Consider the following 16,810-nt stretch of genomic DNA (forward strand, 5'->3'; position numbering starts at 1 on the left):
ACCACTCTGCATTTAATCATTAGTGATTGATCTCTGCTCCCCTCCACAGCATGTCTTTTTCCTGGTTCTCTCCCTCAGCCCCAACCAGTCCCAGCAGAAGACTGCCCTCCCTGAGCCTGGTTCTGCTGGAGGTTTCTTCCTGTTAAAAGGGAGTTTTTCCTTCCCACTGTGGCCAAGTGCTTGCTCACAGGGGGTCGTTTTGACCGTTGGGCTTTTTCTGTAATTATTGTATGACTTTGCTTTGCAATATAAAGCGCCTTGGGGCAACTGTTTGTTGTGATTTGGCGCTATATAAATAAAATTGATTTTATTTGATTTGGTTTCTGCCTCTCGATGGCGGCTCGGAGCGCGGTGCGCCGTGCGCCATTGTGGGGTGTCCTTAAAGCTGTAGTAACACTCCTTATTCTCTGTGAAGCCTGTAAAATTTCACCGAAAGCCAGATAATTGGTTTCCAGCTGCTCGTCTCTAACAGTTTATGAAAAAATTCTGATGGAAAAAAAACCCAAATCATTCTGCCATTTCCTGACAATGAAACAACGACGAGAGGGGTGGACCAGTGCTCACTCAAAGCCTGCCTACAGGCGAATGACGCAACCGACAGGCGTGGAAAAACTCACGCATGCGCATGAAGGTTCAAGCTTGGCTGATGTAAAAACATATGAATCAAATCCATATAGTTTTTGAAAAAAATAAAAAGGTACGATACTTTTTGGACAGACCTCGTACAGACCTCGTACACAGTTTAAATCCTGAGAATTTTGACATTTGTTCAGAGCCTGTTCCAGCAGGTAGCTCCAATGTTTGTTCTGGAAAGAAAGAAAATCAGGCTTAATTTAATCCCTGTGACCAAAAAACAAAACAAAAACAACAACAACAAAAACAAACAAATAATAAATAATCAAACCGAAACCTGCTGAAGTTTTTTGTAAGGTGACTTACTTTGGTACAGCCAAACACATATCAGCTCTGACTGCAAACTGGGAAGACAAGAAATACACATCAATCAATCAATCAACTTTTTTCTTATATAGCGCCAAATCACAACAAACAGTTGCCCCAAGGCAAGGCCATACAATAATTATAAAAAACCCAACGGTCAAAACGACCCCCTATGAGCAAGCACTTGGCCACAGTGGGAAGGAAAAACTCCCTTTTAACAGGAAGAAACCTCCAGCAGAACCAGGCTCAGGGAGGGGCAGTCTTCTGCTGAGACTGGTTGGGGCTGAGGGAAAGAACCAGGAAAAAGAGATCGATCACTAATGATTAAATGCAGAGTGATGCATACGGAGCAAAAAGAGAAAGAAACAGTGCATCATGGGAACCCCCCCACAGTCTACGTCTAAAGCAACATAACCAAGGGATGGTCCAGGGTCACCCGATCCAGCCCTAACTATAAGCCTTAGCGAAAAGGAAAGTTTTAAGCCTAATCTTAAAAGTAGAGAGGGTATCTGTCTCCCTGATCTGAATTGGGAGCTGGTTCCACAGGAGAGGAGCCTGAAAGCTGAAGGCTCTGCCTCCCATTCTACTCTTACAAACCCTAGGAACTACAAGTAAGCCCGCAGTCTGAGAGCGAAGCGCTCTAATGGGGTAATATGGTACTACGAGGTCCCTAAGATAAGATGGGACCTGATTATTCAAAACCTTATAAGTAAGAAGAAGAATTTTAAATTCTATTCTAGCATTAAAAGGAAGCCAATGAAGGGAGGCCAACACGGGTGAGATATGCTCTCTCCTGCTAGTCCCCGTCAGTACTCTAGCTGCAGCATTCTGAACCAACTGAAGGCTTTTTAGGGAACTTTTAGGACAACCTGATAATAATGAATTACAATAGTCCAGCCTAGAGGAAATAAATGCATGAATTAGTTTTTCAGCATCACTCTGAGACAAGACCTTTCTGATTTTAGAAATATTGCGTAAATGCAAAAAGGCAGTCCTACATATTTGTTTAATATGCGCTTTGAATGACATATCCTGATCAAAAATAACTCCAAGATTTCTCACAGTATTACTAGAGATCAGGGAAATGCCATCCAGAGTAACGATCTGGTTAGACACCATGCTTCTAAGATTTGTGGGGCCAAGTACAATAACTTCAGTTTTATCTGAGTTTAAAAGCAGGAAATTAGAGGTCATCCATGTCTTTATGTCTGTAAGACAATCCTGCAGTTTAGCTAATTGGTGTGTATCCTCTGGCTTCATGGATAGATAAAGCTGGGTATCATCTGCGTAACAATGAAAATTTAAGCAATACCGTCTAATAATACTGCCCAAGGGAAGCATGTATAAAGTGAATAAAATTGGTCCTAGCACAGAACCTTGTGGAACTCCATAATTAACTTTAGTCTGTGAAGAAGATTCCCCATTTACATGAACAAACTGTAATCTATTAGACAAATATGATTCAAACCACCGCAGCGCAATGCCTTTAATACCTATGACATGCTCTAATCTCTGTAATAAAATTTTATGGTCAACAGTATCAAAAGCAGCACTGAGGTCCAACAGAACAAGCACAGAGATAAGTCCACTGTCCGAAGCCATAAGAAGATCATTTGTAACCTTCACTAATGCTGTTTCTGTACTATGATGAATTCTAAACCCTGACTGAAACTCTTCAAATAGACCATTCCTCCGCAGGTGATCAGTTAGCTGTTTTACAACTACCCTTTCAAGAATTTTTGAGAGAAAAGGAAGGTTGGAGATTGGCCTATAATTAGCTAAGATAGCTGGGTCAAGTGATGGCTTTTTAAGTAATGGTTTAATTACTGCCACCTTAAAGGCCTGTGGTACATAACCAACTAACAAAGATAGATTGATCATATTTAAGATTGAAGCATTAAATAATGGTAGGACTTCCTTGAGCAGCCTGGCAGGAATGGGGTCTAATAAGCATGTTGATGGTTTGGATGAAGTAACTAATGAAAAATAACTCAGACAGAACAATCGGAGAGAAAGAGTCTAACCAAATACCGGCATCACTGAAAGCAGCCAAAGATAACGATACATCTTTGGGATGGTTATGAGTAATTTTTTCTCTAATAGTCAAAATTTTGTTAGCAAAGAAAGTCATGAAGTCATTACTAGTTAAAGTTAATGGAATACTCAGCTCAATAGAGCTCTGACTCTTTGTCAGCCTGGCTACAGTGCTGAAAAGAAACCTGGGGTTGTTCTTATTTTCTTCAATTAGTGATGAGTAGAAAGATGTCCTAGCTTCACGAAGGGCTTTCTTATAGAGCAACAAACTCTTTTTCCAGGCTAAGTGAAGATCTTCTAAATTAGTGAGACGCCATTTCCTCTCCAACTTACGGGTTATCTGCTTTAAGCTACGAGTTTGTGAGTTATACCACGGAGTCAGACACTTCTGATTTAAAGCTCTCTTTTTCAGAGGAGCTACAGCATCCAAAGTTGTCTTCAATGAGGATGTAAAACTATTGACAAGATACTCTAACTCCCTTACATTGTTTAGGTAGCTACTCTGCTCTGTGTTGGTATATGACATTAGAGAACATAAAGAAGGAATCATATCCTTAAACCTAGTTACAGCGCTTTCTGAAAGACTTCTAGTGTAATGAAACTTATTCCCCACTGCAGGGTAGTCCATCAGGGTAAATGTAAATGATATTAAAAAATGATCAGACAAAAGGGAGTTTTCAGGGAATACTGTTAAGTCTTCTATTTCCATACCATAAGTCAGAACAAGATCTAAAATATGATTAAAGTGGTGGGTGGACTCATTTACTTTTTGAGCAAAGCCGATAGAGTCTAATAATAGATTAAATGCAGTGTTGAGGCTGTCATTCTCAGCATCTGTGTGGATGTTAAAATCGCCCACTATAATTATCTTATCTGAGCTAAGCACTAAGTCAGACAAAAGGTCTGAAAATTCACAGAGAAACTCACAGTAACGACCAGGTGGACGATAGATAATAACAAATAAAACTGGTTTTTGGGACTTCCAATTTGGATGGACAAGACTAAGAGACAAGCTTTCAAATGAATTAAAGCTCTGTCTAGGTTTTGATTAATTAATAAGCTGGAATGGAAGATTGCTGCTAATCCTCCGCCCCGGCCCGTGCTACGAGCATTCTGACAGTTAGTGTGACTCGGGGGTGTTGACTCATTTAAACTAACATATTCATCCTGCTGTAACCAAGTTTCTGTTAGGCAGAATAAATCAATACGTTGATCAATTATTATATCATTTACCAACAGGGACTTAGAAGAAAGAGACCTAATGTTTAATAGACCACATTTAACTGTTTTAGTCTGTGGTGCAGTTGAAGGTGCTATATTATTTTTTCTTTTTGAATTTTTATGCTTAAATAGATTTTTGCTAGTTATTGGTGGTCTGGGAGCAGGCACCGTCTCTACGGGGATGGGGTAATAAGGGGATGGCAGGGGGAGAGAAGCTGCAGAGAGGTGTGTAAGACCACAGCTCTGCCTCCTGGTCCCAACGCTAGACAGTCACAGTTTGGAGGATCCCAAAAAATTGGCCAGATTTCTAGAAATGAGAGCTGCTCCCTCTAAAGTGGGATGGATGCCGTCTCTCCTAACAAGACCAGGTTTTCCCCAGAAGCTTTGCCAATTATCAATGAAGCCCACCTCATTTTTTGGACACCACTCAGACAGCCAGCAATTCAAGGAGAACATGCGGCTAAACATGTCACTCCCGGTCTGATTGGGGAGGGGCCCAGAGAAAACAACAGAGTCCGACATTGTTTTTGCAAAGTTACACACCGATTCAATGTTAATTTTAGTGACCTCCGATTGGCGTAACCGAGTGTCATTACTGCCGACGTGAATTACAATCTTACCAAATTTACGCTTAGCCTTAGCCAGCAATTTCAAATGTCCTTCGATGTCGCCTGCTCTGGCCCCCGGAAGACAATTGACAATGGTTGCTGGTGTCGCTAACTTCACATTTCTCAAAACAGAGTCGCCAATAACTAGAGTTTGATCCTCGGCGAGTGTATCGTCGAGTGGGGAAAAATGGTTAGAGATGTGAACGGGTTGACGGTGTACACGGGGCTTCTGTTTAGGGCTACGCTTCCTCCTCACAGTCACCCAGTCAGCCTGCCTTCCCGACTGCACGGGGTCTGCCAGGGGGGAACTAACGGCGGCTAAGCTACCTTGGTCCGCACCGACTACAGGGGCCTGGCTAGCTGTAGAATTTTCCACGGTGCGGAGCCGAGCCTCCAATTCGCCCAGCCTGGCCTCCAAAGCTACGAATAAGCTGCACTTATTACAAGTACCGTTACTGCTAAAAGAGGCCGAGGAATAACTAAACATTTCACACCCAGAGCAGAAAAGTACGGGAGAGACAGGAGAAGCCGCCATGCTAAAACGGCTAAGAGCTAGTAGCTACGCTAAGCTAGCGGATTCCCAAACAGGGAATCCGACACTAGACAGGCTGTGGAGCAGCACAGGTAACGCACGACAACAGTGCTAAAATAAAATAAAAATCCACTAGACAGGCTGTGGAGCAGCACAGGTAACGCACAACAACAGTGCTAAAAAATAAAATAAAATAAAAATAAAAATCCACTGGACAGGCTGTGGAGCAGCACAGGCAACGCACGACAACAGTGCTAAAAAATAAAATAAAATAAAAATAAAAATCCACTGGACAGGCTGTGGAGCAGCACAGGTAACGCACAACAACAGTGCTAAAATAAAATAAAAATCCACTAGACAGGCTGTGGAGCAGCACAGGTAACGCACGACAACAGTGCTAAAAAATAAAATAAAATAAAAATAAAAATCCACTGGACAGGCTGTGGAGCAGCACAGGCAACGCACGACAACAGTGCTAAAAAATAAAATAAAATAAAAATAAAAATCCACTGGACAGGCTGTGGAGCAGCACAGGTAACGCACAACAACAGTGCTAAAATAAAATAAAAATCCACTAGACAGGCTGTGGAGCAGCACAGGTAACGCACAACAACAGTGCTAAAAAATAAAATAAAATAAAAATAAAAATCCACTGGACAGGCTGTGGAGCAGCACAGGCAACGCACGACAACAGTGCTAAAAAATAAAATAAAATAAAAATAAAAATCCACTAGACAGGCTGTGGAGCAGCACAGGCAACGCACGACAACAGTGCTAAAAAAAAATAAAATCAAAATCAAAATCCACTGGACAGGCTGTGGAGCAGCACAGGTAACGCACGACAACGGTGCCAAAACAAAACAAAAAACCACTAGACAGGCTGTGGAGCAGCACAGGTAACGCACGACAACAGTGGTAAAAAATAAAATAAAAATCCACTAGACAGGCTGTGGAGCAGCACAGGTAACACACGACAACAGTGGTAAAAAATAAAATAAAAATCCACTGGACAGGCTGTGGAGCAGCACAGGTAACACACGACAACAGTGGTAAAAAATAAAATCAAAATCCACTGGACAGGCTGTGGAACAGCACAGGTAACACACGACAACAGTGGTAAAAAATAAAATAGAAATCCACTGGACAGGCTGTGGAGCAGCACAGGTAACACACGACAACAGTGGTAAAAAATAAAATAGAAATCCACTGGACAGGCTGTGGAGCAGCACAGGTAACACACGACAACAGTGCTAAAAAATAAAATAAAAATCCACTGGACAGGCTGTGGAGCAGCACAGGTAACACACGACAACAGTGGTAAAAAATAAAATCAAAATCCACTGGACAGGCTGTGGAACAGCACAGGTAACACACGACAACAGTGGTAAAAAATAAAATAAAAATCCACTAGACAGGCTGTGGAGCAGCACAGGTAACACACGACAACAGTGGTAAAAAATAAAATAAAAATCCACTAGACAGGCTGTGGAGCAGCACAGGTAACACACGACAACAGTGGTAAAAAATAAAATAAAAATCCACTGGACAGGCTGTGGAGCAGCACAGGTAACACACGACAACAGTGGTAAAAATAAAATCAAAATCCACTGGACAGGCTGTGGAACAGCACAGGTAACACACGACAACAGTGGTAAAAAATAAAATAGAAATCCACTGGACAGGCTGTGGAGCAGCACAGGTAACACACGACAACAGTGGTAAAAAATAAAATAGAAATCCACTGGACAGGCTGTGGAGCAGCACAGGTAACACACGACAACAGTGCTAAAAAATAAAATAAAAATCCACTGGACAGGCTGTGGAGCAGCACAGGTAACACACGACAACAGTGGTAAAAAATAAAATCAAAATCCACTGGACAGGCTGTGGAACAGCACAGGTAACACACGACAACAGTGGTAAAAAATAAAATAAAAATCCACTAGACAGGCTGTGGAGCAGCACAGGTAACACACGACAACAGTGCTAAAAAAAATAAAATCAAAATCAAAATCCACTGGACAGGCTGTGGAGCAGCACAGGTAACACACGACAACAGTGCTAAAAAATAAAATAAAAATCCACCGGACAGGCTGTGGAGCAGCACAGGTAACACACGACAACAGTGCTAAAAAATAAAATAAAAATCCACCGGACAGGCCGTGGAGCAGCACAGGTAACACACGACAACAGTGCTAAAAAATAAAATAAAAATCCACTGGACAGGCTGTGGAGCAGCACAGGTAACACACGACAACAGCGCTAAAATAAAATAAAAATCCACTGGACAGGCTGTGGAGCAGCACAGGTAACACACGACAACAGCGCTAAAATAAAATAAAAATCCACCGGACAGGCTGTGGAGCAGCACGACAACAGTGCTAAAAAATAAAATAAAAATCCACTGGACAGGCTGTGGAGCAGCACAGGTAACACACGACAACAGCGCTAAAATAAAATAAAAATCCACCGGACAGGCTGTGGAGCAGCACAGGTAACACACGACAACAGCGCTAAAATAAAATAAAAATCCACTGGACAGGCTGTGGAGCAGCACAGGTAACACACGACAACAGCGCTAAAATAAAATAAAAATCCACCGGACAGGCTGTGGAGCAGCACGACAACAGTGCTAAAAAATAAAATAAAAATCCACTGGACAGGCTGTGGAGCAGCACAGGTAACACACGACAACAGCGCTAAAATAAAATAAAAATCCACTGGACAGGCTGTGGAGCAGCACAGGTAACACACGACAACAGTGCTAAAAAATAAAGTAAAAATCCACCGGACAGGCTGTGGAGCAGCACAGGTAACACACGACAACAGTGCTAAAAAATAAAATAAAAATCCACCGGACAGGCCGTGGAGCAGCACAGGTAACACACGACAACAGTGCTAAAAAATAAAATAAAAATCCACCGGACAGGCCGTGGAGCAGCACAGGTAACACACGACAACAGTGCTAAAAAATAAAATAAAAATCCACTAGACAGGCTGTGGAGCAGCACAGGTAACACACGACAACAGCGCTAAAATAAAATAAAAATCCACTGGACAGGCTGTGGAGCAGCACAGGTAACACACGACAACAGTGCTAAAAAATAAAATAAAAATCCACTAGACAGGCTGTGGAGCAGCACAGGTAACACACGACAACAGTGCTAAAAAAAATAAAATCAAAATCAAAATCCACTGGACAGGCTGTGGAGCAGCACAGGTAACACACGACAACAGTGCTAAAAAATAAAATAAAAATCCACCGGACAGGCCGTGGAGCAGCACAGGTAACACACGACAACAGTGCTAAAAAATAAAATAAAAATCCACCGGACAGGCCGTGGAGCAGCACAGGTAACACACGACAACAGTGCTAAAAAATAAAATAAAAATCCACTGGACAGGCTGTGGAGCAGCACAGGTAACACACGACAACAGCGCTAAAATAAAATAAAAATCCACTGGACAGGCTGTGGAGCAGCACAGGTAACACACGACAACAGCGCTAAAATAAAATAAAAATCCACCGGACAGGCTGTGGAGCAGCACGACAACAGTGCTAAAAAATAAAATAAAAATCCACTGGACAGGCTGTGGAGCAGCACAGGTAACACACGACAACAGCGCTAAAATAAAATAAAAATCCACCGGACAGGCTGTGGAGCAGCACAGGTAACACACGACAACAGCGCTAAAATAAAATAAAAATCCACTGGACAGGCTGTGGAGCAGCACAGGTAACACACGACAACAGCGCTAAAATAAAATAAAAATCCACCGGACAGGCTGTGGAGCAGCACGACAACAGTGCTAAAAAATAAAATAAAAATCCACCGGACAGGCCGTGGAGCAGCACAGGTAACACACGACAACAGTGCTAAAAAATAAAATAAAAATCCACCGGACAGGCCGTGGAGCAGCACAGGTAACACACGACAACAGTGCTAAAAAATAAAATAAAAATCCACCGGACAGGCCGTGGAGCAGCACAGGTAACACACGACAACAGTGCTAAAAAATAAAATAAAAATCCACCGGACAGGCCGTGGAGCAGCACAGGTAACACACGACAACAGTGCTAAAAAATAAAATAAAAATCCACCGGACAGGCCGTGGAGCAGCACAGGTAACACACGACAACAGTGCTAAAAAATAAAATAAAAATCCACCGGACAGGCCGTGGAGCAGCACAGGTAACACACGACAACAGTGCTAAAAAATAAAATAAAAATCCACCGGACAGGCCGTGGAGCAGCACAGGTAACACACGACAACAGTGCTAAAAAATAAAATCAAAATCAAAATCCACTGGACAGGCTGTGGAGCAGCACGACAACAGTGCTAAAAAATAAAATAAAAATCCACCGGACAGGCTGTGGAGCAGCACAGGTAACACACGACAACAGTGCTAAAAAAAAAAATAAAAATCCACCGGACAGGCTGTGGAGCAGCACGACAACAGTGCTAAAAAAAAAATAAAAATCCACCGGACAGGCCGTGGAGCAGCACAGGTAACACACGACAACAGTGCTAAAAAATAAAATAAAAATCCACCGGACAGGCCGTGGAGCAGCACAGGTAACACACGACAACAGTGCTAAAAAATAAAATAAAAATCCACCGGACAGGCCGTGGAGCAGCACAGGTAACACACGACAACAGTGCTAAAAAATAAAATCAAAATCAAAATCCACTGGACAGGCTGTGGAGCAGCACGACAACAGTGCTAAAAAATAAAATAAAAATCCACTGGACAGGCTGTGGAGCAGCACAGGTAACACACGACAACAGCGCTAAAATAAAATAAAAATCCACTGGACAGGCTGTGGAGCAGCACAGGCAACGCACGACAACAGCGCTAAAATAAAATAAAAATCCACTAGGCAGGCTGTGGAGCAGCACGACAACAGTGCTAAAAAATAAAATAAAAACGAAAGCGTTAGCAAGCTAGTTAGCTTGCCAACGCTGATGAAGGTTAGCTGATAAAAGTGCTCCGTCGCGATGCTTCGACCGTTAGAGGTCTTCTTTAGGCGTTGGAGCACGGTGAAAAAGTAAAAAAAAAGTAAAAAGTAAAAAAGTCTTGAAAAAGACTGTTAATTCAAAGAACTCAAACAGCTCAGTTCAAACAGCTAACAGATACAGCAGAACACCGCTGTGCTCCGGAACAGGAAGTGAATAATTATTCCAGCACACTCTCACACATCAGGCCACTTCACATGGTGTCGTTCTTCTGGGCTTAAACCCATCACCTTCACCACAGCTGTCATGATGACATGTCATTAAAAAAACATTGCGCTCATTAAGATCAAAGACATTCTGACTCTAGATACTTGTAATTCCAGGGCAGCGTGGGTGTCTTAATGGGTAGCACTGTTGTCTCACAGCAAGAAGGTCATGGGTTTGATTCCCACCTGTGGCCTTTCTGTGTGGAGTTTGCATGTTCTCTACGTGTTTGTGTGGGTTCCCTCTGGTTTCCTCCCACATTTAAAGACATGCAGGTGAGATGGACTGGAGACTTTCTAATTGTCCAGCTGGTCTCCCTTGCAAAAGAGGTCTCGATCTGAAGGGGACTAACCTGGATAATCAAATTCTGACAGTTTTCAAAGTCACAATCAGACGTGCTGAATGTTGTACATGCAGCGTAAGTCCACGTCCTTAAGGTGGAGAGCGACCTGTCGATTACGGCCTTCAGGTTCCAAGTGAATATAATAGGAAAATGTGCTAATTGAACCCCGGCTGGACATGACGTAGTATCAGTGATGGTCCATTAGGGTCAGCAAGACCTTCTGTGCTGGTCTTTACATGGTCTGAATGAGAAAATTAATCTTCACAGCTTAATATTTTCACTTATGTTACATTTATTTTAAAAAAAATTGTCCCAATCATTATATTTATGTGTCAGGACACATGGTCGTGTGGGACAGAAGGTGGGTGGACACATCTGCAAACTCTCAGACAATACGTAAGATGTAATAAGCTTTATATCAAAAAACAGTCCAGGGTCCGGTACACAGAAAGGCAGGCAGTGTAGCAATGGTACAGATGAGTGTTGGGAAAGTGTAGGTACACGGACCCACAACAGGGGGCGCAAATGAACGGACAATGGAGTAGGTCAAATAACAACACTTTACTGTTGTGAATGGGCACAACAAATACAACGGATTACAACAATAGACAAAGTCAATTCACAAAAGGTGTCGTGTGGGCAGGCTCGAAGATAGGAGACGTCTGTCCAAAGCAGAACCGGAACCACATGATTTCCTCCGCCACCAGACCCCGGGAATACTGGAGCCGCCAAGTCCCGAACTCCCAGGTGGCCACTGCCTCCGCGTGTCGGACCTGGTACTGCTGGCTTGCCTGGGGTTCAGCCGCTTGGCGGTCCTGATATACTCCAGGTTCCGGTGGTCAGTGAAAACCGTGAATTGCACGGACGTTCCCTCCAACAGATGTCTCCACTCTTCAAGAGCCTCTTTCACCGCAAGGAGTTCTCGATTGCCGACGTCATAGTTCCGTTCGGCCGGGGTCAACCTGCGGGAAAAATAGGCACACGGGTGAAGGACCTTATCGGTCTTCCCGCTCTGGGAAAGCACAGCTCCTATCCCTGAGTCCGAGGCGTCCACTTCAACCACTACCTGGCGACTAGGATCAGGCTGCACCAGAACGGGTGCAGACGGGAAGCGCCGTTTCAACTCCTTGAACGCGGCATCGCAACGATCCGACCAGGTGAAGGGGACTTTTGGTGAGGTCAGGGCACCAGGGAGCTAACTACCTGACTGTAGCGCTTAATGAACCTCCTGTAAAAATTAGCAAAGCCGAGGAACTGTTGCAGCTTCCTACGGCTGGTGGGTTGGGGCCAGTCTCTCACCGCCGCGACCTTGGCCGGATCAGGAGCGACGGAGTTAGGGGAGATGATAAACCCCAGGAAGGACAAAGAAGTGCGGTGAAACTCGCACTTCTCGCCCTTCACAAACAGCCGGTTCTCTAATAACCGCTGCAGGACCTGACGTACATGCCGGACATGGGTCTCAGGATCCGGAGAAAAGATGAGTATATCGTCCAGATATACGAAGACGAATCGGTGCAGGAAATCCCGCAAGACATCATTAACCAATGCTTGGAACGTCGCGGGGGCGTTTGTAAGACCGAACGGCATGACCAGGTACTCAAAGTGACCTAACGGGGTGTTAAATGCCGTCTTCCACTCGTCTCCCTTCCGGATCCGAACCAGGTGATACGCATTCCTGAGATCTAGCTTGGTGAACATTTGGGCTCCATGCAGGGGCGTGAACACTGAATCCAACAAGGGCAATGGGTATCGGTTACGAACCGTGATTTCGTTCAGCCCCCTGTAATCAATGCATGGACGTAGTCCGCCATCCTTTTTTCCCACAAAAAAGAAACCTGCACCCATCGGGGAAGTGGAATTCCGGATCAACCCGGCAGCTAAAGAGTCCCGGATGTAGGTCTCCATTGATTCGCGCTCAGGTCGTGAGAGGTTGTACAGCCTGCTGGACGGGAACTCAACGCCTGGAACCAAATCAATGGCACAATCGTACGGACGGTGGGGGGGAAGGGTGAGCGCCAGATCCTTACTGAACACATCCACAAGGTCATGGTACTCCACCGGCACCGTCCCTAGATTGGGCGGGACTCTGATCTCCTCCTTAGCCTGGGAACCGGGAGGAACCGAGGAACCTAAACATACCTGATGGCAGGTCTCGCTCCACTGAACCACTACCCCGGACGGCCAATCGATCCGGGGATTGTGTTTTAACATCCAGGGGAACCCTAAAATCACACGGGAGGTAGCAGGAGTCACAAAAAACTCGATCTCCTCCCGGTGATTTCCTGACACCACCAGAGTTACTGGTGGTGTCTTATGTGTGATTGGAGGGAGTAGGGAGCCATCTAGTGCCCGCACCTGCACAGGCGAGGTAAGCGCCACCAGAGGGAGCCCTATCTCCCTGGCCCATCTGCTGTCTAACAGATTCCCTTCAGAGCCCGTGTCCACCAGTGCTGGGGCCTTCAGGGTTAAATCCTCATAAAGGATTGTAACTGGGAGTCGTGTGGCAATGTGGGTGTGTCCCACATGAATGTCTCGGCCCACCCCTAGCCCAGTTTCTAGGGGCGGGCATTGGTGTTTTAACCGCTCGGGGCAGTCTCTTACCTGATGCTCTATCGAGCCACAAACAAAACACGCTCCGAGGGCCAGCCTCCTCTGTCTATCTGGTGCCCTAAATGTGGCCCTGCTCGTGTCCATAGCTTCGTCAGCAGGGGGAGCTGTTACCACACGGAGCGTAGGGGCCGTGGAGCGTGGGGAGGGCGGAACGCGGTCGGAACCGGAAGGGAGAGGGACGGCGCGTGCCCGGCCACGCCCTTCATCTCGTTCCCGACGGCGTTCTTCTAACCGATTTTCTAATCGTATAACGAGATCAATAAGCCCATCTAAATCCCGCGGTTCGTCCTTAGCCACCAGGTGCTCCTTTAGGACCAACGACAGTCCGTTTACAAAGGCGGCGCGGAGGGCAGTGCTATTCCAGCTGGACCTCGCAGCCGCGATGCGGAAGTCGACTGCATAGGCGGCTGCGCTCCGGCGCCCCTGTCTCATTGACAGCAGCATGGCTGAAGCGGTCTCTCCTCTATTTGGGTGATCGAACACTGTTCTGAACTCCCTCACAAACCCATCATATGTCTGAAGGAGCCGTGAATTCTGCTCCCAGAGCGCTGTAGCCCAAGCGCGTGCCTTACCGCGAAGCAGATTTATTACATAAGCTATCTTGCTGGTATCAGTCGCGTACATGACAGGACGTTGTGCGAAGACGAGCGAACACTGCATAAGGAAGTCCGCGCACGTTTCCACACAACCTCCGTACGGCTCTGGAGGGCTTATGTATGCTTCCGGGGAAGGTGGGAGGGGTCGTTGAACGACCTGTGGAACGTCACTGTTACGCACAGGGTCGACAGGAGGGAGAGCCGCAGCAGCGCCCTGAGGGCGCGCTTCCACCTGCGCGGCGAGAGCCTCCACCCTGCGGTTAAGGAGGACGTTCTGCTCGGTCATTAGATCCAACCGAGCCGTGAAAGCGGTGAGGATCCGCTGCAACTCACCGATCATTCCTCCTGCGGACGCCTGTGCACCCTGCTCTTCCATTGGCCGTTCAACAGCCGGTTGACGCCCCTCGGAGTCCATGATGTTGGCCGAGATATCCTGTTGGGAAAGTGTAGGTACACGGACCCACAACAGGGGGCGCAAATGAACGGACAATGGAGTAGGTCAAATAACAACACTTTACTGTTGTGAATGGGCACAACAAATACAACGGATTACAACAATAGACAAAGTCAATTCACAAAAGGTGTCGTGTGGGCAGGCTCGAAGATAGGAGACGTCTGTCCAAAGCAGAACCGGAACCACACGATTTCCTCCGCCACCAGACCCCGGGAATACTGGAGCCGCCAAGTCCCGAACTCCCAGGTGGCCACTGCCTCCGCGTGTCGGACCTGGTACTGCTGGCAAGGAACAAAGAAACAATTAAATGTGGGCGCGTTTGCACCCAGCAATCCGCACGGTAGGAAAACTACCTCCACCTCTCGTGGAAAAAGGAGTCTGCTAAACAACGCACAAAGTCACAAAGGTTAGTGTCTCACAGTTAGCTGAGTACGTTACCTTCCAGGTAGAACGATATCTCGGCAAAGAGGTGGAGATGACGTCTTGCTGATATACCGATGCTGATCCGATGAGTGGTGACAGCTGTCAGGGGTGATGAGTGTCAGCTGTCACCCCGGTTGCTCCTGTGAGGCAGCAGCGCCCTCTGGTGCCTGGAGCCTGCACTCCAGGCAGGGTGCCCTCTGGTGGTGGTGGGCCAGCAGTACCTCCTCTTCAGCGGCCCACACAACAGATGAGGGCAAGGCAAAAATACGTGGTCAGGAACAGGCTCAGGCAAAGGCACGGAGAGAGACAATGTCAGGGGCAGAAGGCAAAATCTAGATAAACAGAACAAGGTCAAAAACACTGTGAGGCAAACAAGACAAGATCAAGGCTGGAACGAAGATACAAAGATCAACGAGCTGGTACCGCAGTGAGGGAAGTGAGGGCTTAAATAACAGGTGATGTAACAAGGTGCACGTGTAAGTGAGGGTTCTGGAACGAAGTGTGGTCTGGTGAAGCAAAGAGACAGGAAGAGAAGCAAGAAAGAAAGAGTGAGTGAAAACGAAGCAGATGAAAAGCAAGAGGAGTCAGTGAATGAAAACCAATGGTGAAAGTATAACATGCCCACAGAACAACAAATGGAAACGTGAACAAAATAAAGGACAAACTAGGAAACAGAGTGACAGACCGAAAAAGAGCACAAGAATAATAAAAGACAAGACTAGTACCAAATCTGAATATGACAGAAGTATAAATCTACTGGCAAACACAGAAAATAAGATAGAAAAGATTATAGCCAAAACTAGAACAGAACATGGCTGAAGTATAACTAATAACATCACAGAAAATAAGAAACCAAAGCAAACTATGGAATGACCAGAAAATAATGAACAGAAACAAAACTAGAACCTACAGCAAAACAGATAATGGAATGACTAGAACAAAAGATAAATGATCACAGGAAACAATACCAAGAACAAAAAACACAAGATAATAAAACACCAAAAAGATACATAATAAACAGAACCAGAGAAAACATAATACAAAATGATCATAACAGAGCCTAGGTGGCTCTGTCCCTTCTTCTTTCTTCCTCTTTTTATTTATTTTTTTATATTTAGGTGTACCTTAGTAGACACTAGTAGAGTTTCACCTTAGATTTGTAATGTATAATAGAAGATATACCTTACTGAATTTTCATAAAAGGGCAACCTGTTGTGTGTTGGGGGGGGGCGTGGCTGGATGTTTTGGTGTTCTTTTCTTTTCTTTGCTCTCCAGGTGGCATGAGGGCTGATTTGTCTGTGAAGAAGGTGCTGGCTGAAGAGTCTTCACCCTCATCAACATCATGGAAAGCACCTGTGAGTGGTGCTCACGTGCAACCTGGACGACTTGCAGCTGAAGCAGATAATTGGATGGCGTTCTGCATTTAAGTCATGTGTGATTCAAGCAGAACTGCCGGGAACTCGACCTTGTGACGTTCGTTTGTGAGACGCTGAGGACCGCGCCTGGGTTTTGACACATCGAGCCCGTGAAGCAGGGAGGGGTGAGGACACATGCTGTCAGCACACACGAAAGGTAATTAAGTGTTTAAGTAATTGTTGATAGTAACTTGGTGTTTTGTTACACAGTATACTGGAATTGTGAAGAGAATTGTGCAGTTTGCTTCTCACTGCTGTGGCGTGAAGGATAAGTGATCCTCCACTTGTTGTGAGAAGCTGCTCATTTGCATAAAGTAAAAAAAGGACACTGACCTGAGTGTGTTGCTGATAGCGTGTGTTTATTGGAAGATATAGTTGTATCTGTTGCCTTACCTCACCTTCTCTTTGCTTC

General features: G+C 45.3%; 1 protein-coding gene across 1 annotated transcript in view; it reads right to left on the bottom strand.

Moving 5' to 3' along the window:
* Positions 1 to 655: 655 nt before the first annotated feature.
* Positions 656 to 16,810, bottom strand: part of LOC117504561 — a 47,323-nt gene continuing 31,168 nt past the window's right edge. The window contains exon 8 of the mRNA XM_034164018.1: positions 656 to 977. Within this exon, the coding sequence (XP_034019909.1) occupies positions 899 to 977 (79 nt within the window). The 3' untranslated portion in view covers positions 656 to 898. The remainder of the gene's footprint in view (positions 978 to 16,810) is intronic.

Source organism: Thalassophryne amazonica, chromosome 2 (genome assembly GCF_902500255.1).
Source record: "Thalassophryne amazonica chromosome 2, fThaAma1.1, whole genome shotgun sequence".
NCBI classification, from domain to species: Eukaryota; Metazoa; Chordata; class Actinopteri; order Batrachoidiformes; family Batrachoididae; genus Thalassophryne; species Thalassophryne amazonica.